The 23,558-nt window shown below is 49.5% G+C and overlaps 2 protein-coding genes across 7 annotated transcripts in view; one reads left to right on the top strand and one right to left on the bottom strand.

Annotated features, from left to right (window-relative positions):
• The window catches only part of SCAMP1 (secretory carrier membrane protein 1), a 139,422-nt gene extending 127,857 nt beyond the window's left edge, over positions 1 to 11,565 (top strand). For both annotated transcript variants that reach the window (XM_049707761.1, XM_049707763.1), the window contains 2 exons: positions 1,678 to 1,760; positions 11,422 to 11,565. In XM_049707761.1, the coding sequence (XP_049563718.1) occupies positions 1,678 to 1,760; positions 11,422 to 11,550 (212 nt within the window). In that variant the 3' untranslated portion in view covers positions 11,551 to 11,565. The remainder of the gene's footprint in view (positions 1 to 1,677; positions 1,761 to 11,421) is intronic.
• LHFPL2 (LHFPL tetraspan subfamily member 2) overlaps positions 1 to 23,558 on the bottom strand; it is a 190,030-nt gene that overhangs the window by 21,690 nt on the left and 144,782 nt on the right. For 4 of the 5 annotated variants that reach the window (XM_033430074.2, XM_049707772.1, XM_033430081.2 and 1 more), the window contains one exon: positions 2,969 to 3,614. In XM_033430074.2, the coding sequence (XP_033285965.1) occupies positions 2,969 to 3,398 (430 nt within the window). In that variant the 5' untranslated portion in view covers positions 3,399 to 3,614. Of the gene's footprint in view, positions 1 to 2,968; positions 3,615 to 15,774; positions 16,112 to 23,558 lie in introns of those variants that run through there. The other variant, XM_033430079.2, reaches the window with a different exon arrangement.

Below are 23,558 nucleotides of genomic sequence, written 5' to 3'. Positions count from 1 at the left end.
GAGAGAGAGCCCTCAAAGATGTGCCCCTCACCCCCTCCCCAACATGAGGGAGCCAGCTGACCAGCGTTCAGTCCATCCTTCCAATGGTTTCTTCTCAGGGGTGCTGCTGGGCTGGGAGGTGAAGAGAATCCACTTTCTTGTGTTTCAGTTCTTAGCCTTAGATCAGTGGCCCCCTAGAGAGGCAGAATCTGACTGTACAGGAATCTCTGCCTCTGGCCAACTTTTAGCAATTTCAGACGTTTTGAGATGCCATATGTATGCATGGGGAACGTAAGTGAAAGGGGATGGGGAGAAAAATTTCTTTTTGAAAAATCAAGACTTTGGGGAGACAGATGACCAACAGCCCAGCATCTTGGGTGTGCTGCTGCTCCCTTCTCCCAGCCCTTCTTCCTAGAGGCCTGAGGCAGAGAGAAAGAGAAAAGTCAAGAATAACTCACTGGAGTGCATGAATAATACCTAAAATATGTACTCATCTTTGTGCCAAAATGAACACTCTAGCCATTTATGTGAAATAGCAAACAAGAGCACCAGAAGACTTGTTGGGCTAATCCACATTCTTAGAGACTAAATTCACTGGAGTAACACCTTATTAAAAACTGCATGTAAACAGTCTTTGAGACTGAAAGACATCTATAATTTTCTGCAAATTGATTGCAAAAGACCGGTTGTGGTGGTATGGCCCAAGATGTCCCACCCTACTGTAAATGGCCTTTCCTTTGCTGGAAAGCACTAAGTTTCTCAAGATGAAAAGCATTCCTAGGGATGACAAACCAGGAGTCTCATCTGCATACCAGCATATTGACAAAACTCATAATAAAGGCATGAAGTCATCGAAGATAAGCAAATAAAACATAGTTAGGGCAAACTGAGCAGAAATACGCCTCTCTGGTGAACCAGCACTCTCAACAGGATTAATTATTTGTGTAAACTGGCTTCCCTTCATCTACATGTTTATTTTGACTTTTCAAAAGCTTTAGTAACACTTTGGTAACACTCCTCAGCAAGCTGTGAGATGCACATGCCCCCGAGGCACTGTGTGCCTGGGGGGATAAAGGAGAGGCATTTCTGACAAGAAAAAGATGAACCAGGATGGAAACCCACCTTGATGAACATTTCTCGGAAGTGAAAACCCAAGCTTAGGGGATGAACTGCAGATTGGAGAAGTGAATCAAAAGGGGGACAATGAGCTTCACAGAATCAAAAATCTAAGACAGGATCATATTTTCCAATCTCCCTGTCTTTCAGAAGAGGAATGCCAAGATCCACAGTATTGGTGCATTTATCGCAAGTGAAACTGCAAGTTAGTAGCAAAGCTGAAAATCAGAATCCTGGTCTCCCAAATTCCGTGAGTGCCTGTGAGTGCCTGGGTGTCTCATGGTACGGTTGATCCCGGCAGATAAAGAGATGAGGGGTCCTGAGATCTGTCACGAGTATATCCCCCATTGAAACAGAGCATGACTGTGAAGCAGGTCCTCTGTCATTTCTCTGGGCCCATTACCCTCTCCCCCACATACACACATGGGGCCCCCTAAGGTCTGAGAAACAGAAAACATCATCTTATCAGCTGTTTGGGAAAAAAACTGCTGTTTGACCTGTTTGGAAGCCAGCCCTGCTGAGCTCAAGAGTTTGCTATAAGGCAGGCAAGAGCTAATGCATTCGCGGTCTGCTTCTTTACAGGCCTGGATGCCAGGCTCAGTGCTTATCTCCATTGTCAGCAGCCCCGTGAACGCAGCTACAGGATGTGCCCTTCAGTGAGGGTTGTAAGTGGATTGCTATTTCTCCTGTTAGAGTTCAGATTAATAAATACCTTGGTTGTGGTTGTTTAAAAAGTGAATTTTGGGGCTTCCCTGGTGGCGCAGTGGTTGAGAGTCCGCCTGCTGATGCAGGGGACGCGGGTTCGTGCCCCGGTCCGGGAAGATCCCACATGCCGCGGAGCGGCTGGGCCCGTGAGCCATGGCCGCTGGGCCTGCGCGTCCGGAGCCTGTGCCCGCAGCGGGAGAGGCCACAGCGGTGGGAGGCCCGCGTACCGCAAAAAAAAAAAAAAAAAAAAAAAAGTGAATTTTTTCCCTAAGAAGTCTATTCCTCTGCTTCCTGAGGATGTCTTCAAACTCTGTGTGTGTGTGTGTGTGTGTGTGTGTGTGTGTGTGTGTGTGTGTTTCTGCTGCTCAGAACAAGTCCCTTGAGCGTGGACAGACTGATACCCTCTTGGTTCCAGATCTGCTTTTCAGCTCCACATAGAACAGCCTATGAAAATGCGGGCGGCCATGGAAGTTTCCTTGGAGCTCACGGCCTCCCCTCTGGGATCCCTGTAAAGTGCTCATACTTTTCTTTCCACTGATTTCTAACAAGCTCATTAGTGAGAAACTCCCAGAAAGTGGAAGAGTTAGTTTGTAACTTCTGATCTGAGCGCACAGAACATTCTGACAACTGTCTCCAGGAGACAAACAATTTAAACCAGAACATTATTAAACACAGAGCAGCTGATACTAATTCCCTTCCAGCCAGCTTCTTCGCCTGCGAAAGCTGAAATCATTCTGGGGGCCGGGGATGGGGCCGAGAGTGGGTGGCAGCCCCACGCTCACGCTCATCCCAGCACACAGGGCCCGCGGCAGGGGGGCCTCACACACCGCAGTTCTTCCCTGGACGCACGACGCGGAAAGCACGCTGGGAATTTCATGGGAAAAGCAAAAAGTAGGAGTAGTTACTCAAACAAAACCCAGCAACTTAGAACCCGAGGAAATAAGCAAGGAAGAGGAGCAGGTGAGAGCAGAGAACAGACACTTCCTTCACTTCAGGGGAGTGACACAGGGAAAGGGAGCGATGAGGGCAGCGCGCACCTGCTGCCTGGAACCGGACAGAAGACCGTCCTCCTCAAGTGTGGCAGCAAATGAATGAGCAGTGAGGGTGCTGCACACACGCACGAGCACACACATGGCTCTCAGGCCCCCTCGCCTTCGCGCACGCCTACCTGCAATTCCTTGCAGCAGCCCGCAGACGTTGAAAATACTTTTCTTCATGATGCTCTGCACACACATGGTGAAGACGGACACCAGGGCCACCATGCAGAGAATGAAGATGCCCACGGCTAAGAAAATAGCGGTGGCCTGCCAGAAGCCGCTGGCGATCTCTCCGAAGGTCTCGGCGTAGGGCCCGCACAGCGTCTCCCGCTGGAAGTGCTGCACGCCGGGGTTCCGGATGCAGCGGGCGTAGATGCCCAGCGTGGGGTGGTGGGGCTCCAGGGAGCCTCCGCCCTGCTCGCCGGGCTCGGCGCTGCCGCGGGGCTTGGCTTTTCCAATCAGCCAGTCTGCGCTCATGAAGGCAATGAGCTCGGCAAACGCCACCACAATACTCAGGAGGGTCCAGAGCATCGAGCGACAGGTGACAATGACATGACACATATTGATGTTCGAGACGTCAGGAGTCGGGAGGCCACGGGGTGAACTGGACAGGCGAGCCCGGCGGGCGGTGGGGAAGGCGCGGGAAGGAGGCTCAGGCGCTCCGGGCCGGCAGTGGCCGCTGCTCGGGGGCTCCCTCGTCCCGGCGGCGTCGTGGGGCAGCGCTCTCCGGGGCTGTCATGCTGCCATGTCTCAGCTCCGCGCGGCCGCAAGCCTCACCTACGGGGGGAGAGAGGGGAGGAGAGCGGTTAGCGGCGCCGGCCCCGCCCCCGACGCCTGCCCGCCCGGCCGCCCGCACTCCGGCCAGTGCTCAGACCCCAGTGCGCGCCCGCGGCACAGCTGCCCCACGCCCTGCGCAGCCCTGCCCGGCGGCGCCCCTCGTGCCCACAGAACCTTGCCCCGGCGAATCCTGCGCCCCCGCCAACACGCCGCCGTCCTCGGCGATGTCGGTCTCCCTCACTGCGCTCTCAGAGGCGTCTGTGGTTACCCTTATCTCTCGGCAGCACGACAGAGGGGCCCATGCCAGTCCCTGCACCCACCCGGGGGCACGCTGCGCATGGGGTTCCTGCCCCAGCTGCATGCTCTTGGGACGTGGCTCTTGCTCTATTATATCTTATTAGAAAAAGTCCAAGAGCACAGGGATCCAGACAGATCAAGATGTGTCTGCCAGTGACTGTATCAACGGACTGCCTGCGTTTTTTTTAAAGTTTACAGGACTCTCTGCCTGCTGTTTTGGTGTTAGATGAGCTAAGTTAGAAAAACTTGCCTCAAAACCTTTTGCTTAACAGTAGAGAGTAGTAACACCCAACTTTATTTCCTGGGAATCAAATTACTAGCAGAGACAAAGGAGGGAGTATTTGCTTCAGAGGTAAATGAGAATTTAAAAAGGAAAACAACGCCGTGACAAATAATAAAACTTTGCCACCCAAACTTATTTTTCATCCATTTCTCACCAGGTGATTTTTAGACAAAATGAACTACACAAGTTAAAATGCAAAGAAGAAAAATAAAGCTCCAAGAACTGATGACTTACTCACTTGGGGAAATTATTCAAAACAGAGGCATGAATGACCATTGACTAAGTATCATTACCACTGAGGGGACTTGTTGATAACAGAGACTTGCCTGTGAAGAATGCGTCCCTTGAACTGTCCCAATTCATCACATGTGCCTCTCTGCCTGAGCTTCGATTCACCCCAGGTCTGAAACTCAACATGCGCATTGTTTCTCATCTCACAAGGACTCATGCTGTTCCCAAGGACAAACGGCTTCATTACCAGAGGGCTCTAACAGCTTAAACCCCCTTCAGGGAGGCCTGAACCCTGAAATGGGCTGCAGGGCTCCTCACAGCCCCATTTACTGCCTGCCTCCCCCCGCCCCCAGCCCACCAAGGTCAGGAAGAATCGCACAGCTCACGTCTGACATCTGGGCACATGGCTCTGTTCTGAATGATCTTATTAACTGAGGTCATGTCAACTCCCCAAGAACTACAAAGAGCCTCGTGGCATGTGGGCAATGGTTGGGCGGGGAGTTACAGAAGAGGGAGGGAAGTGGGGAAAGAAGGGAGGGAGTGGGTGTCAAAGCTTCTCCACCATGCTGGCTAACATCCTAGTTAGAGGTGATTACTTACCTTATAAAACAGTGTATTTAACAATCCTCACATCACTGCACTTATACAAGATGCTATTTTGCAAAATTAGCTAGCGCAAAGCTAGGAACAGAGGAGCTTCACTGTCACGGTTGTGTGTGTGTGTGTGTGTGTGTGTGTGTGTGTGTGTGTGTGTGTGTGTGTGTGTGTGTGTGTGTGTGTGTGTGTGTGTGTGGCACTGGGGAGGGGAGAGGTGGTGTGCATGCCGCAGGCAAGGGTTTTGGTGTTCATCGAGTCTGGGCTCCACCACAGACTGGCCATATTGACATCTAACTCGTCAGAACCTTAGCTTTCAGCTTCCTCATGGACACATGAAGAATGAAAGGGTACCCTGCCTCACAAGACTGTTGTGAGAAATAAGCAACATGCTGTGAAAGTGCCTCGCACAGTGCCTGGCATAGGAGGTGCTTAGTAACTATCAACTCCATGGCCTCAGAAGCTTTCCCCCTAACATGGATGACCCTGGTCAGACAACTGTTTAACCGACGGAAGTGCACCGTGGATAACAGAAACTTGGCCGTTAAAAGATCAGGCAGGCTATTTAGAGATGGATGAGGTCACTCATGTCTAAAGCTTCCCTGGTGGGCTTTGAGGGTGAGGTCCTGGTCTTACTTCCTGTTTCCCTGCTGCCTAACACAGCTGACGAGCTCAGCTGGGGAAAATAAATTAGCATTAGGCCAGAAGTATAACCTACTCCCACTCACTCATTCTCACCTCCCCCACCCCCCAATATTTCCAAAGAGAAATGCCTTTTGAGTAAAACGTTACCAATACAAAAGAGCTTTGGAGGAGACCGTGTATAATGAAAGTGATCATTCTGAATGAGAACAAGGAAACAAGCTAGGATGACTCCCGGGAGGACGCCCCACCCCATGCAAGCTGGGCCCACCCACCAGGCTTACAAACACTTTCAATCTACAGGTGGAGAGTCTGTTTGTTAGGAGAGAATGAGGCTCTACAAGATCTTCCCATCTGATGAGAAAGCCAGTTTACTGATGGGCCCAGCTGCTCTTAATCCCTGCGGCCCCTCTACTGTTTAATGGCAATTTTTCCATATGAATAGAAAACCTCTACATAGCTGTCCTCTTGCAGAACCTCAGACTCTGCCACAACCTCTCAGGTGACTTGGATCTTAATGAATATGCGAAGCGTATACTGTTCTGGTCAGCAAGCTCACCTCAGAGTCAGGGATGCCATTAGGTTGCAACTTCTAAAGAGAAAGGATGTGGAACTTCAGGAGAAGGGAAGAGGGCACATTCAGGCTTATTAGCAAAATGGTTCATGCCAAATTCGAGGCAGGATTATTTAGGGACGCCTGTGCTTAAATTCAGAAAGTAGAGTCCCCTGTCCATCTGTACTAAAACAATTCCCCCCCTCCACTATACCAGATTCTCACATCCACACCAGAGCGGCTGGAAGGACGCCTTCACTTTTCTGTTTGCAACAGGGAGATAAGATGTTTTGGACTTGCCAGCAAATCGACTAATTACTACTATTACAGGAACAGCCACGATATGCAAGGCTGACTGACAAAAACTGGCTTTCCTCAGGATCCAAGAAAAGCCCTCGGGTCGGTGGGACAGGGGAAAATCCGGAGGTGCAGCAAGGGGCTTCTACAGTGCTCTGTACTCTGGTAAAATGCCCCAGTTTGGTCATATCAGATGTGCAGGGAAAGTCACGTACTGAGATAACATCCACATCATGGGAAGACAGATCCCTGTCACAGATTTTGTTAACCCAGGGATTCAGCACAGAGCTCCTTAGCACCACCCTGCTGTTCACTGTGATTCCCACTCCTCCAAAGATCCTGTAGTAAGACCAGGCCCTTGTTGACATTCCATGTAAACATCTTCTCTCCGTGGACCACTAAACACATATCCCCTCCAGGACACCTGGCTTTACTACCACATCACTGATGGATAATGTGGACAGCCCTCTGACTTTCAGAAAAAGATGCTATGATTGTCACGAAGGTCCACAGAGGAAAGCCTCTTAGCAAGAAATAAGGAAAAAAACCAAAACAAACGAGACTCCTGCAGAAACCTAGGGTAATATACCACAGTCAGAATACAAAGCCAGGAGGAGTGACCAACGGTTGGTCCATGGGAGTCGTCATACATAGCTCTCCAAAGAGCCCTAATATTTAAAAGAAGGGTGAGGTGTGAGCAGAGCTGACACCTCTGAAAGGGGTCTGAAAGGGGTCCTTTCCTTGGCAGCTTCGTGCTGTCAGCGCAAAGGGAAGGGAGTGCACGTGAGGCAGAACCGCCCAGCATCAGTTGACTAGGAGATTACAGTACCGAAGCCTGGGAACAAAGGTCACAGCTTCTCCAAAGGTGGGGCAGACCGAGCGCACTTCAATCACAGCTGCGTCAAACGCCCACACTCTCCACCATCACAGCAACAGCAACAGCAACAAAGCCCGAGAAGGAGACCCTGCAAACCACATTTTGAAGACCACCACCACCTTACTCACCTTGGTTCTGTTTTTCAACTTCATTAAGAAAATCTGCAAGCATAGATATCAGGTGAAGAGAACGGACAATGAACACCACATACGGAACACTGGTTAACGTGTTGCCGTATCTGTTCTGCAGATCCACAGCACACACACTCACACTCACACTCATATGCAGACATCTTTTCTCTGAACCATCGGAAAATGAGTCACAGATGCCTTGACACTTCACCCCTAAATACTTTTGCATACACCTCCTAAAAATGAGGACATTCTCCTTCGTGACCACAGTAAAATGAACACACCCAAGAAAACTGACAATAATTCCCTCATATCCCAAAGCTGGGTCCACACTCAAACTTCCCTACCCTGCCTCCATTTTTATAGCTGTTTCTTTAAAACCATGACTCAGCCGAGGCTCATGCATTGCATCTCGTTATGTCTTTAGTCTCTTTTAGTCAAAAATAGTCCTTCCGTCCCTAACCTACCCGTGCTGCCTGCATTTTTTCCTCTGACATTGCCTTTTTTGAAGATACCAGGCTAGCTGTCTTACAGGATACCCCACAATTTGTCTAGTTCCTCATGTTGCCATTGAAACTTGTTCTCTATCCTCTACTGTAGAGAAACTGGAGGTTAAATTTAAAGGCTAGTTTAGATTCAGCTTAAATATGTTTGGTGAGAATCCTTTGTAGGTGGTGCTGTGTAATTCCTACTGCATCACACTTGGGAGGAATATGATTGAGGCTACACCTCAGAATCAGTAACTTTACACATACATACATATGCATAAGTGTATGTGTGTGTATATAGAAAGAGACAAAAACAGACAGAACAGTCTGTCTGGTCCTCTCTGGCCCTAAAAAAAAATCCAAATGTTGGTGAGGCAGTGAGCAGGAAGTCTGCTCTGGGCAGGGCCTGGGGGGTGGGGTGGGGGGCGGGGGGCACTTGGTGGTGGTCGTTCTGATGTCACAGTGAAGACGCCCTGTCTTGAGAGAGGCCATCCTGGAAGCTAAAGAAATCCTTCACCAAAGGGATTTTACTTTACATAGTCTTCGTGATTCAGTAAGTACTAAAAAAATAGGAACTCTTGTGATTAATAATAAATTTACTACACTGACCCATGTGGCCCAAACAAGCGATACGCTTCGGAGCAGACTGCACTTTGCTCCCACACCACGGGTAGTTTCTTGGCCCATATCCGTGTTCATTATTACCACCTCCCTCAGATGCACAAGTCCCACGAAGGCTCACCACCATGGCCTCCAGCCCAGCGTCTCCGGAAGGATAAGAGGATTAGGAAGGTAGAATTCATGTGCTTTTGCCTTCCAGAAGCTGGAAAGACCCCCTAGAGTGCTACTTCTAAGAGTGCGGTCCCTGGACGCCCCCAGCTCCTAGAGGGGGATGTGGGCCACCTGTTTCCAACAGCCTAAGTTCCTGGTTCCCACACACTGAACCAAACCTTCTGGAGGTGCTGCCAGAAACTGCGCTTTTAACAAGCCCCCAGGAGCTTCTTTACACACTGGACTCTGAGAGTCCGTCCGCTGGGAGGAGGTCTCGCACGGGTGCGGGCCGCTTGCACAGAGCCGTTCCCTGGGGCTGGGGCAAGGAGGGGGCGTGGGCAGCGGACGCTGAGGCCGAAGAGAAGGCCGACAGGCGACGGGTGGCCCCGCGCATCAGGACACAGCCAGACCAGCTGTCCCCGGCACAGCTCGCAGAGCCACGCAAATCACAGGCACGGGCGACTCTGCAGGGAGACCAGCCGCCCCCTTACGCCTCCGCTCACGTGTTATCCGGGAATCCTCGGAGGACGGCGTGCGGGGCCCCCAGTCCATCGGGGCCTCCTCTTCGGAGCACAATTGGTGTTAGAACTGAAGAGACAGCGCTGGCGTGAGCAGCTCAGCACCTTCCACGATCTTTGTAAAAAAATTAGCTACCGGGCTTCCTTGGTGGCGCAGTGGTTGAGAGTCCGCCTGCCGATGCAGGGGACACGGGTCATGTCCCGGTCAGGGAAGATCCCACATGCGGCGTAGCGGCTAGGCCCGTGAGCCATGGCCGCTGAGCCTGTGCGTCCAGAGCCTGTGCTCTGCAATGGGAGAGGCCACAACAGTGAGAGGCCCGCGTACCGCAAAAAAAAAAAAAAAAAAAAAAAAAAAAAAAAAAATCAGCTACCAGAGGAAGTTCTGCAAACTCTCATTTGTCCTGGTCCCTCCCTGAACTACACTGACTATGGAAATGCAGACACCTTGACTCCGTTTAAAAGGAGGGTCCAAGTACACTAATAGTTACACTGTTCTTCAGGCTACAGCCTCAATGTGCTCAACACCTCCTGCTCATTGCCAGTATCCTTTCCTCATGGATAAACCCCTCCGCTCCATCCCACCTCTGACTCTACAGGCAAACCCTCAAGCTGTGCTTCTCAACCGGGGGCGACTGCATCCCTCCCGCCTTGCAGGGGACACCTCGCAATGTCTGGAGACATTTTCGGTCGTCACAGCTTGGAGTGGGGAGGGGTACTACTTGTATGTAGCGAGCAGAGGCCAAGGGTGCTGCTAACACTGGCCCTCCCGCAGCAGAGCAAGTCGGGCTGTGGAGGGTGACAGCCCCGCTCTGGGGCCTTCCTGCAGTCTTCACATTTGTAGGTGCAACTTAAAACGGAGCTCGAAAATCCCCCCACTTTAGAAAGGTCTGCTCTAATGAGCAAGTCATGTTCTATCATCTGGATGGACATGCATAGTATTCACTAAATTAAGTACACTTGCAGCCGTTTATCTGCAAAATTCTTCTAAGGTCCAAGCTAATCTGTATGCCCAAGATGTCAGGCTGACAGGACGTGGAATCCAACTTGCCAGAGTTGACAGAACCTCGACCCTGCCTCTCCCGGGGTCCTGGCAGTTTTTCTGGACCACAAACGAAAATCAGCTCTTGCTTTCAGTCATCTCTACTCTACAAATGGCAAAACGGGGCTTCTCAAAACTGCAAGTTTGGCCACATGGCCTTTATTTCTCCCGAATTCTCCTTCTCCAGAGTTGAGCTGGCCACTCAGTACGTGCTCAGGTGGCCTTGGCCACTGCAAATGTCAGGGAATCTCAAGGAACTTACCAAGTAGCCCTAAGTAATTTCAGGCATTCCAGTTATTACCTGACCCCAGCTTGGCTCCCCTCTGCAAGATGCTTCTCTCTCCCACTGAACCCAGAGGTGGTTTCAGCTGCTTGGTGGCCCCTCCAGAGAAGTGAAGGTTCCACTCTCCAGAACACCTCAGCAAGCCTCTTTTTTCGGGTCTGATCACTCGCTGAGGAGCTGCTCATTGTCAAGTTTGTTTGTTAATTCACCAGTCCCGGCCGGTCACATGTGTCTTCCTCGATGCCCACTCCAACTCCTCTGTATCCAATCAATTTGCTTTCTGAGCACACATTTCTAGAGGGATCATTTTTATACTCTGTCCTGAGGCATCAGCAACCAGGGACAACAAGTCCACCTGTCTGGTCCTATTTTCTAAATGATCCATTCTTTAAGATTTCTCAAGCCCACTTACACATTATTGATTTATTTATTTGGCTGTGTCAGGTTTTATTTGTGTCATGTGGGATCTTCATTGTGACATGTGGAATCCTTTGCTGCGGCACGCGGGCTTCTCTAGTCACGGCTTGTGGGCTTCTCTCTAGTTGTGGTGCGTGGGCTCCAGAGCGCGCGGGCTCAGTAGTTTCGGGGCGTGGACGTAGTTGCCCCGCGGCAAGTGGAATCTTATTTCCCCAACCAGGGATCGAACCCATATCCCTTGCATTGGAAGGTGGATTCTTAACCACTGGGACCACCAGGGAAGTCCCCCACTTACACATTTTATAACTTCTTTTCTTTCTACAAATGTCATCATCTAAAAATCTGCACGAGGCAAGTCTTCCTTTACGTGTCTTTCTGTCCAACAGGAGAGACTGAAGAACCAACTTCCATGGTGGGCACGAAGGTGTGACTCAGCACAGATACTGCTAGTCAGGGCCCACATGCCTATGCCCTGTACGCACTGTGTGGGGTGTCAAAGGTTTCGGGTTTGCTGAAGCGGAATTACAACTTGAGCTTCAAGAGATGCCTTTTAATGTTACTGTTTTACATAATTTTAAACAGAAGGTATTTTTCATACTCATAATGAATTCTGGCAAAATATAAGGCGTTACGTGAGCTTCACTAGTATTTTCAGGATCAATAAGAAAGCAGAGAGTTTTAATGGACAAAAGTAACACAGGGTGGAAAACGAAAAACTTATAGACCTTACACATAAAAATCAAGATACCTCCTGCTTCATGAACTCCCTGGTGTCATAGAGGGGGACTGCAAATGCCCTCTGTTTAAGTGACCCAACTCTGAGAATAAATAACCCTTAGGGGATGGACTTCTGTCTCATCTAAGTGGACAGCTGGGCAGCCTGCCCCAGCACTGGGGAGCACGGATGTTCATTCTTACAGCAACTGCAGGCTTTCTTGTCCCTTCTGCACAGAGGCAGAAAGAATTGTTGCTTGTTCGCAAGATACAAGGCCATCAGCCAGGTTCCCCTCCAGCAGCTTAAGAAGGCCCAAACACGATCAACGGAGAGGATTATGCCACCTGTTCCTTCTGAGCCTCTCACACAAACCCATAAAACACCAAGTAAGCTCAAGAATCAACTAGAACAAGAGTCCCTTCCTGACTGGAAGCTTCTGGGAAAGCTCTTGTGAAAGACTGTATTATACTTTCAAATATTCTGTCTCTTCTTCGAGGAAGATGATATTGTTCCACCCCATGGACATCAGACCTGACCACGGGCCTTGCTCAGCCAGTCCCACACGGGCAGAAGTGACACAGGCCACTTCTGGGCAGAAGAGCTTAGGAGCTGGTGCTTTGTCGTCCAGCTCTCTTCCCACTCCCATGAAATCAGAAAAATCCCAGACAGAGATCTCTCCATCCGCCTGGGTCCCTGACAACACGAAGCAGAGGCACAGCCGGCCCTTGGCGGACGTGCAGTGTGGGTGAAAAACCAAACCTCTGTTGCTGCCGATGCTGAGATTTTAGGGTCATGGCACGACCCAACCTCCTCTGAGGGCTGAGCTCCTGGCAGAGCCAGTGCCTGTGCACCCTGTCTTTGGCGTCAGGATACATTCAACCCCACCATCCCCTACGACAGACACGGCGAAGAACTGTTTGAAATTTAACAACAATAAAATTCATCTAGTGAGACACATGAAAGCTTGGCAACTATCTCAGAAATATTCACTGTACAACTCACTGAGGTAAACTGCTTCGATAAAAAGTTTACTTTCTGGGGCTTCCCTGGTGGCGCAGTGGTTGAGAGTCCGCCTGCCGATGCAGGGGACACGGGTTCGTGCCCCGGTCCGGGAAGATCCCACATGCCGCGGAGCGGCTGGGCCCGTGAGCCATGGCCGCTGAGCCTGCGCGTCCGGAGCCTGTGCTCCGCAGCGGGAGAGGCCACAGCAGTGAGAGGCCTGCGTACCGCAAAAAAAAAAAAAAAAAAGTTTACTTTCTTAATTTTAAGGTTAATGAATGGAAGTGCTAAGAAAGAAGAAAAAGTCCCAATCGAGTAAATGAGGACGTCAGCAGTGACTCTGAGAGCGACTCTGAATAGCTTCCCACATCAGGCGCTTCTCCGAGCCTCTTTCCAAAGAGCCCTGACTCACCCGGAGCTGCCTCGGCTTTCCTTCTCTTCCTTCCATCCTGGGGTGGCTCCAGCTACCCGTGCAGCTGCCAGCTACGATGGCAACTAGGAAGTGTGCTTCCAACGAACACAAGAAGAGAGCCCTCAGCTCTGCCTGGAGGGAGGCTCAGCCGGACCAGCAGCAGAGCAGACACGTCCAGGACCGGCTGGTACCAGGTGTCAGACCAGGCCGCAGGTGCGGGGCTGCCCAGGCGCCTGTCTCCAATGGGCATCAGGCCAGGTCTTTCCAAGGAATGGAGCCCACAGGGCTGGAGTGAGGGTATCCACACACCAAGGGGGCAAGAGACCACGGAGGAGGGCAGTGGGGATGACTGAAGCCCTGGGCCTCTGGCTGCAAACAAGAAGTAACGACAGCCCAGGATGCAGGGCAGTAAACGCGGAGAGAGTGAAAAGCTGAGCCCATGGGGCATGAGGTGGAAGAAGCAAGTCACAGGCAGACAAATGGCTGTGACCACACTTTTAACTGGTTTCTGGTCATCTCCACCATGAGAATCCAAATATTCCCTCCAGGAATACAGTCATTTCAGAGATGGAGGAGAAGAACATAGCATTAGGGTGAAAACTGGTGGCTTCCGTGAAGAAAATGTTCATCAGCACGTGAGAACACCTGTCACTTTAAAAATACAGTTGTTTTAAGTTAGGTATTGCCTCCTTTTGAACCAAGTCTGTATATATAGACACAGGCACAGACACACACACACACACACACACACACACACACACACACATATATGTGGTATCATCTTATAAACTAAAAGTTAGTAGTAGACAAAAATGTTAATCTGGAAATAGTCACAGGTAGTTAAAGAATGGCAAAAACGTTTTTCTTTCCTTGTATCTCCACTGGCCCTGAAAACCTGACCCAATTAGTGCTACTGACAGAAGAAACGGAGTGGTTAATGTTCAAGTTGGGCCTTAGTGCCAAGGTTCCAAGCAGCCGTTAAGGAGGTGACGGGTGTGAGCATGAGCGCAGCGGAAACCTCATCCCAGCGTGGCCCAGGGGACAGGCCAGCTGCATGACTCATAGAGAGGGGCGCCAGCCCAAACCCCAAGCCAGGAACTGCCTGGAGGGCACAGGGCAGGAGCAGCTCACAGCAGCAGCCACCTTCACCCAGAATCCCATCAAAACAAACGCCACAAGGCGTGCGCTGCCATCGGATGTACCTGCAAAGCTCTCAGCAGAGTGAAGCATCTCTAATAACCTACTAAAGGATATTATCAATGAAACGGGCCTAATGATGTAAGATAACCCTCATCCTTAAAAACCAAGACCTAATTTGGGATTTACCCAGGCACCAAGACGATGCTAGCCATTGCTCACTTTAAAAAAAAACACAACACCTTCTATATTCTCACTGAGGTCACTTCTGTTTCTAACCAACATTGCTAAGCAGTAGTGGTAGTTTAGAAAGTTTTTGAATGATTTAAAGGGCCAAAGTTTATTGTAGGCTGGTTCATATTTCTAAAAGCATCACTGAAAAGGTCCAAACTCGCTGTTTTTATTATTTCACTCACACCGACGCTGGTCTTTCGCAACCAAAGGTACAACTTGCAGACTTAACATCTGAACTGCCCTATCTTGTGTCCGCAGTACACACTTCCTGAAAGCCAGTGAGCTCAGAGAAGGAACTGGACACAGCCTAAGGCTTTATGTATTGAACACACAAGCAATAAAGAACAAAATGCCCATGTGGATATTCACAAACATGGCTCTTCATTCATGCAGCAAAAATGTCCCCTCGTTAGTGCCTTACTTCTCTCAAATATTTAAGACCCATGAAATACTGTGTGCTGAGAATGCACACACACATACAGACACACACTCACACACATTTGTAATGTTAGATGTTTTTAACATCTAAAAAGTCAGCAGGACAGATTTGTATGCTGCATCCGTGCCCAGTTCATTAAACACTATCCGTCTCAGTGATCTCACAGCCAGATATCAAGCCACCCAGCGTTTTGCAACTTTCCCTAATGAGAATGCCAAATGCAAAACCACAGACAGGTTTAAACTTCCTTCATTTATTAACTAGAGGAATTCCCCAGACATTTAGGATTCAAACTGGGCTTTGAAAACAGGTGAGCTTAAGTGTAGTTCCCAAAGGGATGCACACCCTTCGAGGAAAAGCAAGTTCAACACGGAGCTGCCAGCAGCTTCGGAACCATCCTTAAAGGCAGGCAAGGCCTCGGCCTGCATTACTGAACTGGCCTAAGGACTCAGGAATGTGCCAGGTGGGAGGAGGCGGCCCAGTGAGCTTTTCTCACTGCAGCTCAGATGAAGTCAGTGCAGACTCAAAGTTCAAGCCGGTCACAGAAAACCCCATTGTGGAAGTTTGAACTCTTGTCCTTGTTCATAGGATCCAAGACTCTTTCTGGGAACAGGGACTTATTGTTACAGCTTCTAACAACAGCGCAGCCTCGTAAACAGAGATGAACTCAGAAGAAGAGAGTACAGATCAGAAGACCAGGCCACTTAAAAATAAACACAAAAGTGCTGGAAAGGCTGGGAATACAAACAGCTTTAGGTTCACTTCCCTGAGACATCCCAACCGCCTGTTCCCCACCTCCTCACCTGTAAGGGCTGCTAAGCGAGGTGGGCCAAGAGGGACCTGTCCCAGTTTATGCACGTGTCCAGTGCCCTGGACTCCAGGTGCCGCCGTGGGCACCTCCCTTTGAACCCGCGTGGCTCAGAAACAGAAAGGTGCTTGGCAAGGGAGCCCCAGGCAATCAGGGGAGGGGAAAAATAAGACTGTGTTTTGGTTAGGCAAGAAAAAGGAGCACCCTGGCGTGCTGACACATATTTCTCTGAGGTGGTTGCAGCTAACAGACTTCATTACAGCAAATATTTCCCACGGCTCTGATGACCACGGGCCTCGGGAGAAGACACCCACACGTGGTAGAGAGAGGCCCTTTCTCCACATCCCACGTGCCAACCCCCCATAAGCGGGGTGTCTGATCATTCTGGGTGCCGGCAGAGAACGTGGGCAGGACAATGTTTGGGGGAAGGCCTCTCTGGCTCACGCACAGGATGAAGGTGTGCTCAACGGTCACCCTCTCAAGGTTGCTACCAAACCCACTGCCCCACCCTTCCAGCCAATGAGCACATCCAGAAAGGCAGCCTCGGGGGTGATTCAGTCTGGAACCAGACTTTCTGGATTTGAATCCTGGTTCTACCACTTCCTAGGCGGTCACCTTGAGCCCAAATGTGGCTCTGTACCTCAGTTCCTGTGTCTGTAAAATGGGGATACGAATAGAACCTACCACACAGGCATGTTGTGAAGATCAACTAAGTTAGAGTAAGTAACAAGCTTAGAACAGTGCTTGCTGGATGGTAAGTACTCCAGGCAGGTGGAGTACACTTTCTCGAGCAGGATCCAGCCTCCCCAGCCCCAAATCCCACAGCAACAAGGCCACTTCCGAGGTCACACCACGGCATTCCTTTCTCCATTCAGATCTTCCTGTTGTAGGGCCCACCTGGCGTGTGAGGAATTAGCCTCACCATCAAGTATCAATTTTCTCCATGTAAAGAGTTCTACAGCACAAAGGATACAAATGGATACAAAAAGGATACAGAAGACCTATTTCAATGCTATCACCCTGGCTGTACCTTTAGCTCTGTGTCTTTGAACAATGACGTGGAGGTGTTCAAAGTATCTACCCCAAAGGGTGTTACAAGGATTAAAAATCCGTGCATGTAAAGCAAGGTATCATCTGAAGTGCTCAACAGGTAGCAGGAATCACCACTATTATCATATTTGGTCAACATTTATTTTTATGCTCTTGGTGGGCTGTCTCCACACAGCCACAAAAAATCACCTTCTACTGTCAATATCCTTCTATAGCCTGAAGCTCGTCAAATAGCAAAGTCATAGGGGGGAACAAAAACACTAGACAGGAAGCAGGGCAACACGGGCTCTGGTCTAGGCTGCTGGCTAATGGTGTGTGACCACATGCGGCATCCTTAGCTCCTCTGTCTTCAGGGTCTCAGGTAGAAAGTGTGTGTGGGGGGTGTTGGAGCTGCAGATCACCACTGTCACTTCTACCTCCCCAAATCAGTCATTTCAAGAACATGATCACCCTTATCATCTTCTCCCAGACCAGGGGCTCCCCCTGGAGCAGGTGGCTTTCTAAGTCCTATGGCTCTGGTTGCAGGGGAGCAAGACACGCTTCTGAGAAGTGCCAAGTGCAGAGGCAGAAGAGAAGGTCCATCTGAGCACAGGGAGCTGGCCAAGGGTCCCGGCCAGAGGGCGTGGGCTACACTGACTCCCCCTTATCATCCCCTTTCTCCTCTGGGAGGGAGAACCCACCTGTAACCATTCATTTCCAGGTGCAGAGTGTCTCTGTCATTCTTGGAACCACAGCAGAGCAGTCCCCGCTCCAGCCTTCGGGCTAACAACTAAACACGAGGTCCTCTCTATCCTTAGCTTCACATATGGAGCCAGCAATTAAAGAACCCTTACTTGGCTCTGAAAAATCCATGGTTATAAAGAGGGTCCCTCCTTTCCTAGATACTTTAGCTTCTGTTCTAGACAAGTACAATGCTTGCTTATAAGGAATTTCATAGCCATACGCCAAAGGACATGATAGAATACAAAGTTTTGATCACTGTTTAAAGTATTTATATTTTGGCTTCCTGTTTATTGCAAGAAGGGTGCCAACTCATTAACAAAGGCATCTGAGTACCAGTTCTCCAGCTGGAGATGCCAACAACATGAGAGACTCCTTTTTTTTTTTTTTGCAGTACGCGGGCCTCTCACTGTTGTGGCCTCTCCCGTTGCGGAGCACAGGCTCCGGACGCGCAGGCTCAGTGGCCATGGCGCACGGGCCCAGCCGCTCCGTGGCATGTGGGATCTTCCCAGACCGGGGCACAAACCCGTGTCCCCTGCATCGGCAGGCGGACTCTCAACCACTGCGCCACCAGGGAAGCCCGAGAGACTCCTTTTTAAGTGTTTTGGTTGCAGGCAGGAATCAAGTCATATCGCTTTTATTTCAAAACATAAACTGTATGAAACTGTCCAATAACATTAATGTTTGCTGCTACTTATTCTCTGTTCCTTGGTGAATTATTAAAGTCAAGCAGTGCAATTCTCTCATTAGTTATAAATGGCCCCAGAAGGCTGATTTACATCCATCGAGGGGCACTTATTTCTGATAAGTATTCTTATTAATGATATAACGTCTTGTTTTGTTAAGATCATTTGAAATGATTCAAATGATGTTTAAAAATCCAACACTCCAACCCAACAGCCTGGTGATGAAGCTGCTGAGCTGACATAAATTTAAAGCAATTTTCAATTTTACTCGGTACCATCAGTGAGATCATGGATGGATAGAATTTTTTAAACTTTTTTTTTTTTTTAAATTTTGGTCTCAGTGGTGTCATTTTACCAAGGTTCGGTAAAACTGATCTGATTACAATGATAATCACAGATAGCAAAGGCCTGGGCGGGAGAGGTTCTGGTAAGACAAATTATTTGGCGGTCAACCACATAGATCCTAAACTGCAGACATGGGCTGCGAGAAGAAAGCTACGTCAACAAGAACACCACTCACAAACACGCCCAGTTTCACTTCTCCTAACTTCCTGATCTTTGTTCCAAACTGCCTTTTAGCAGAGGTGGCCATTCACAAAAGCAAGGGCTGAACTGTATTCAGCCTCTGTGATACGAGCAAGAAGAAAAGCGCAGCCCTTCTAAGGCCACTCTGTGTAGGTGACTAACGAGCTGATGACTGAGGTGTGCACACACAGATGCACCGACGCACCTCCCACCCCCGCCAAGAAGCCAAGGGCCCAGAGGCTTCAAAGAACAGAAGCAATGGACTGCTGCGGTTCTGGGTGACTGCACCAATTCTGCAAAAATAGCTCTTATTTTTTCCCAGGACCCAGAATATTTGATTTCTGGATTTTTCCTCTGTCCTTATCTCGTTAAGTCCCACCCTTCTTTGAAAATAGTGCTCATAAAACATCTGCTGAAACTAAAGCGCTTATAAAGGAGTCACATATCGTGGGCTTCCCAAACTGGAGAATTTCTATTAATGTGTATTGTTGACCTTTGTTTATCACGGTGATTAGCAACTGCTAACTTTTATTGAATTAGGCACTGAAGCTCTAAAGAGGTAAGACAAGGTAGGTGCCCTTGCCCAAGATGTGACAGTCCAAGGTGTGTAGGGGACACACTGGGTAATGGTGGGGGGAGGGAGAGGGAGGACACAAAGATACTCCTACTGGCCTCATGGAAACATCATTAAAGTTGGAATCAGGAAACAGAGACTTAAGATGGGCCAAGGCCAAGTGGAGCGTGACTAGCCACTGAGAAGTGTGCTGTGGTGGGCAGGGCAGTACTAGATCAGGGAGAACACTGAGGAAAACACAATGAGGTTTTATTAGGAGTATAATAATTGGGAAGTAAATCTATCGTTAGTTCAAACGGGAGAGTCGCAGCTGGGGTGGGGAAAGGCTGGAATTTTTCTGTTTCTGTTGGATAACCCTGGATGGTGGCATAAAAACACTTCTTAAACGAAATCTAAAGGGCTGGATCATGCTGACATTGCTTATGCTCTGAGCAAAACAGAAGTGGCTGATAACCCTCACGTCTTTTTGGTGTAAGTAGAAATGATGGCTGAAAGGGTGAACGACAGCTAAGCCAGGCGTATCTGCTATTTAGTATGATGAATTTTAAACAGAAGAATGAAAATTAACCTTATTTTCTAACAGTCCCTTTACCCAAATTCACTATTTTTATTTTTTTTTAAATTTATGGCTGAGTTGGGTCTTCGTTGCTGCGCACGGGCATTCTCTAGTTGCGGTGAGCAGGGGCTACTCTTCGTTGCGGTGCACGGGCTTCTCATTGCAGTGGCTTCTCTTGTTGTGGAAAGCGGGCTCTAGAGCGCAGGCTCAGTAGTTGTGGCTCCTGGGCTCTAGAGCGCAGGCTCAGTAGTTGTGGTGTGCGGGCTTAGTTGTGGTGCGCGGGCTTAGTTGCTCAGCTGCATGTGGGATCTTCCCGGACCAGGGATTGAACCCATGTCCCCCTGCACTGGCAGGCGGATTCTTAACCACTGCGCCACCAGGGAAGTCCCCAAATTCACTTTTTAGCTTACAGGATTATTTGTGAACTTTTTATAATGATTTCAAGGAACTAGGATGACCTTTAAGTGAGTCTGGCTTTCTGATCCAAATTCGATCAAGAAAGAAACTCCCAGGACACACGGAGTTCGACAGCTTTAAGAGATAAACACGCTCCTGACATGAAGCCCAGACGGTTTTAGGAGGCTGGTGTGCTTTGCCCTCTTCTGCCTCTGTTTCAGAGCGTGATACTTTCTGGTCCTTAAAAAAACACTGCTCGTGAAACTCTTTATCATTCATAGAAATAGTTTGTACTGGATAGAGTAAATATGTATTAACTCGGCTCAGGAAAAAAATAAATGACCACTCTAGGGGAAGAGTCTGTGAGTCTAAAGTGTGATCCCCAAAAGGAATTTGCAGCCCTTTTTTCAAGCTGTCCTTTCCCACTAAATCCTCTCTCAGTTCCTGACCACGTGGGACCTTTTCAGGAGAGGAAGGAAGGGGGCTCCGATGGATGTGGTTAAGAAAACTAAAAGTTTTTCATTTTATGTAAGACATTCGATGGCTATGGGTGCCCTAATTTCCTCATCAGAAACAAAGTAAAGGTGAAGCAGGCTGGCTGGTAGTATTCATTCCTCAGAAACCATATGATCTCATTTCTGAGATTGAAAGATCACATTCACGTACAGTGACTTCTGAAGTCTGTTCACGTGCCTGGTCTGGAACCAGTGCTGTGACACCAAAATGATGACTCCCCATCCTCAAAGGGGTCACAGGCCAGCAGGGCGACAGCGAAGTCAGCGGGTGGGCTCAGCACAGAGCAGTTGGTGCTACGGAAGCAGTCAAGAGGGGCGCGCTGTTCTGCCTGGAGGCAGAGGAGGCCATGGGGACAAGTGCTGAGCACGTGGCCTGTCAGGGTCAAGGTCATCCCTCGAGGCTGGCAGGGGCGGGGTGGGGGGCGGGGAGCAGAATCGTGGCAGGAGGAGAGTGCAGGAGCCATCCTGGGAGGGACTGGATAGGTCATGTTTGGGATTTCTGAACTCCGTGTTATACATTATGATGAGGGGCCCCTATAGTAGTTTCAGCATAAAAGTGACAAAATCCGACTTGCATTTTAGAAAACTCATCTCTAGGACACCTGTGATGGAAGAAATATTCACATACTGAGGTACGGGGAAGTCATTCTGGCTTATACATCATTTAACCCGAATTTTATGCTAACTAAAACAGCCTGCTGGTGGTCTATCAAACATACATTGTACATTTGCTTGAATTATTAAAGAAAAGGGCACGTTGACCAGAAGTAAAGACCGTCCATGTTAAAAATAAAGATTAAATGCCTCTCCTCCTGGGATGCCAGTGCTGGTATTCCTTCCATGATAAGACTCCCTTCCCAGATGCCAAGGCCATACTGACTCGTTGTGTACACACGGATCTGGGTTTTTTTGGCTTTTCTTTTAAAATCTTGAAGGAATGTATCTCTGACTTGTTTGATGCTCTCTGTTCTGACAAGAGAAAAAAAAACTGTGCTGAAAACCATGCTTCTCCAGAGCAGTTCCTCAGGGTTACCCGAGAGACCGTGGGGCTATCCTCCTCAGTAGAGCTCAAATAAAACTCTTTCCCATTCCTGTTACAGACTGTTTGTCGATTATCTCCATGGACACTTTGGAGGGTTAAGCAAGTAACGGATGGAATAAACCTGTCCCGAGTGAGTGTCTGCGTGTGCCCCCTGCACACGTGCACGCAGAGCTGCACCAGAGCTGCGCACAGGCTCAGTGGGAGCTGGGGACCACCAGGTTTGTTCAATGGGGGCAGCGGCCCCCTCCATGCAGCGGATTGCTGCCAGCGATGTAGAAAGGGGCACATCTGTAGCGCCAGGAAGGCCAGTTAGGAAGCTCTGGCAGGGATCCAAGCGAGGAAGGGTAAGGGCCAGAACTATTGCACTGGAGGGGGCAGGTTCGAGAAATGTTTAGGAGGGGCAGTAAGACTCAGAGAGTAACTGGACCTGGAGGCTACTGGGAAGAGGAGTCAAGGAGGACTCCCAGATTTCTGTACAGCTACTTGAATGTTTCCACTCCCTGGAGTAGGAATATGGGAGGAGGGACATGTTGGGCGAGATCACGAGTCTAGTCTGGGTGGAGAAGAAGCTGAGGTCTGTGTGTACGTACACGAGGCACTGGGAGCTCTGGGGTCTTCCGGCGTAAGGGCTGCAAGGGGCATGGATGAGATCTCCCAAGTGACGCTGTGAAGTAAGAAGACAGGAGGAACAGGACGTCCCCTGGGTATAGGAGAAAACTGCCAAAGGGATGGAGGAGCAGGCCAACGGGGAAGACAGAGGGGACCACGTGTCCTGGAGGGCAAGGAGGAGGGAGATGGGCGCAGGTCCCCAAGGTCCGCAGAGACCAGGGCCTGCAGGGCTGTTCACGACCCAGGAAACACAGAATCCTAAAAAGAGGTAACGAGATGGCTCAGCAGGAGCCGGTCAGTCTCACTGTGGCCTGAGATACACTTCAAAGTGCTGTGCACTGCATTTTAGCTAGATCCTCAATTTCCCAGCCCCAAGCATTTAATTAAATGCAAAAAAAGTCCCAAGGAGTACCTTATCTGAGGAGTCATTACAATAAACAGGCAGTTAGCACAAGGTCAAGATGAGGACGAATGTGAACAATACAGCGCTTCGAGACTGCTGGGGGCGTGAGGAGGGGTGCTGGGGAAGGAAACGGGCCGGACAATGCACAGATGTGGAGGTTTTCGCTGCCAGGAGTATCAGACAAACAGGAAGACCTTAAACTTCTCCAACTGGGAACGCTCAGTTTTGCCTGCTGAGCAGAGGGGCTGAGCACATGGCTGGAACACAGAAACAGAAGGTTGTGATTAAGGCTGCGAGGACTGCTCCACCCGGAACCTGCAGGCAGCCTAGGCCCCGCAGACCCTGCTCCCCAAGCCTGAGCCCTCCCCGGCTGGTCTATGGGGCTTTGCGCACATGGCCTGTGGGACCACAGGAGCCTCACACATGCGTGAGACCCAAACGAGGCCAGGACACCAAACTTCAGAATTTTAAAACTTTTTGCTGACGTCTAGCAGAGAATTTATGTGTACGAAGCCTCTAAGTGGGAACCAAAGAAAAAACTCTGATGTAATTATCCAAATGGCATGCTCTGCTCTGATAACCAAATCACAACGGAGGTATAGGAATTGTTAGCCACCCTTTTGCATTTCAAAAGTTAGGAAGTTCACAAAACATAAACAGTTATATATATTTTCTCCCTACTGAGAAATTTAAAAATATTTTT

The sequence above is a fragment of the Orcinus orca genome, chromosome 3 (assembly GCF_937001465.1).
Source record: "Orcinus orca chromosome 3, mOrcOrc1.1, whole genome shotgun sequence".
NCBI lineage: Eukaryota > Metazoa > Chordata > Mammalia > Artiodactyla > Delphinidae > Orcinus > Orcinus orca.
The sequence above is the reverse complement of the archived record's forward strand: the minus strand, read 5'-3'. Positions and strand labels throughout refer to the sequence as shown.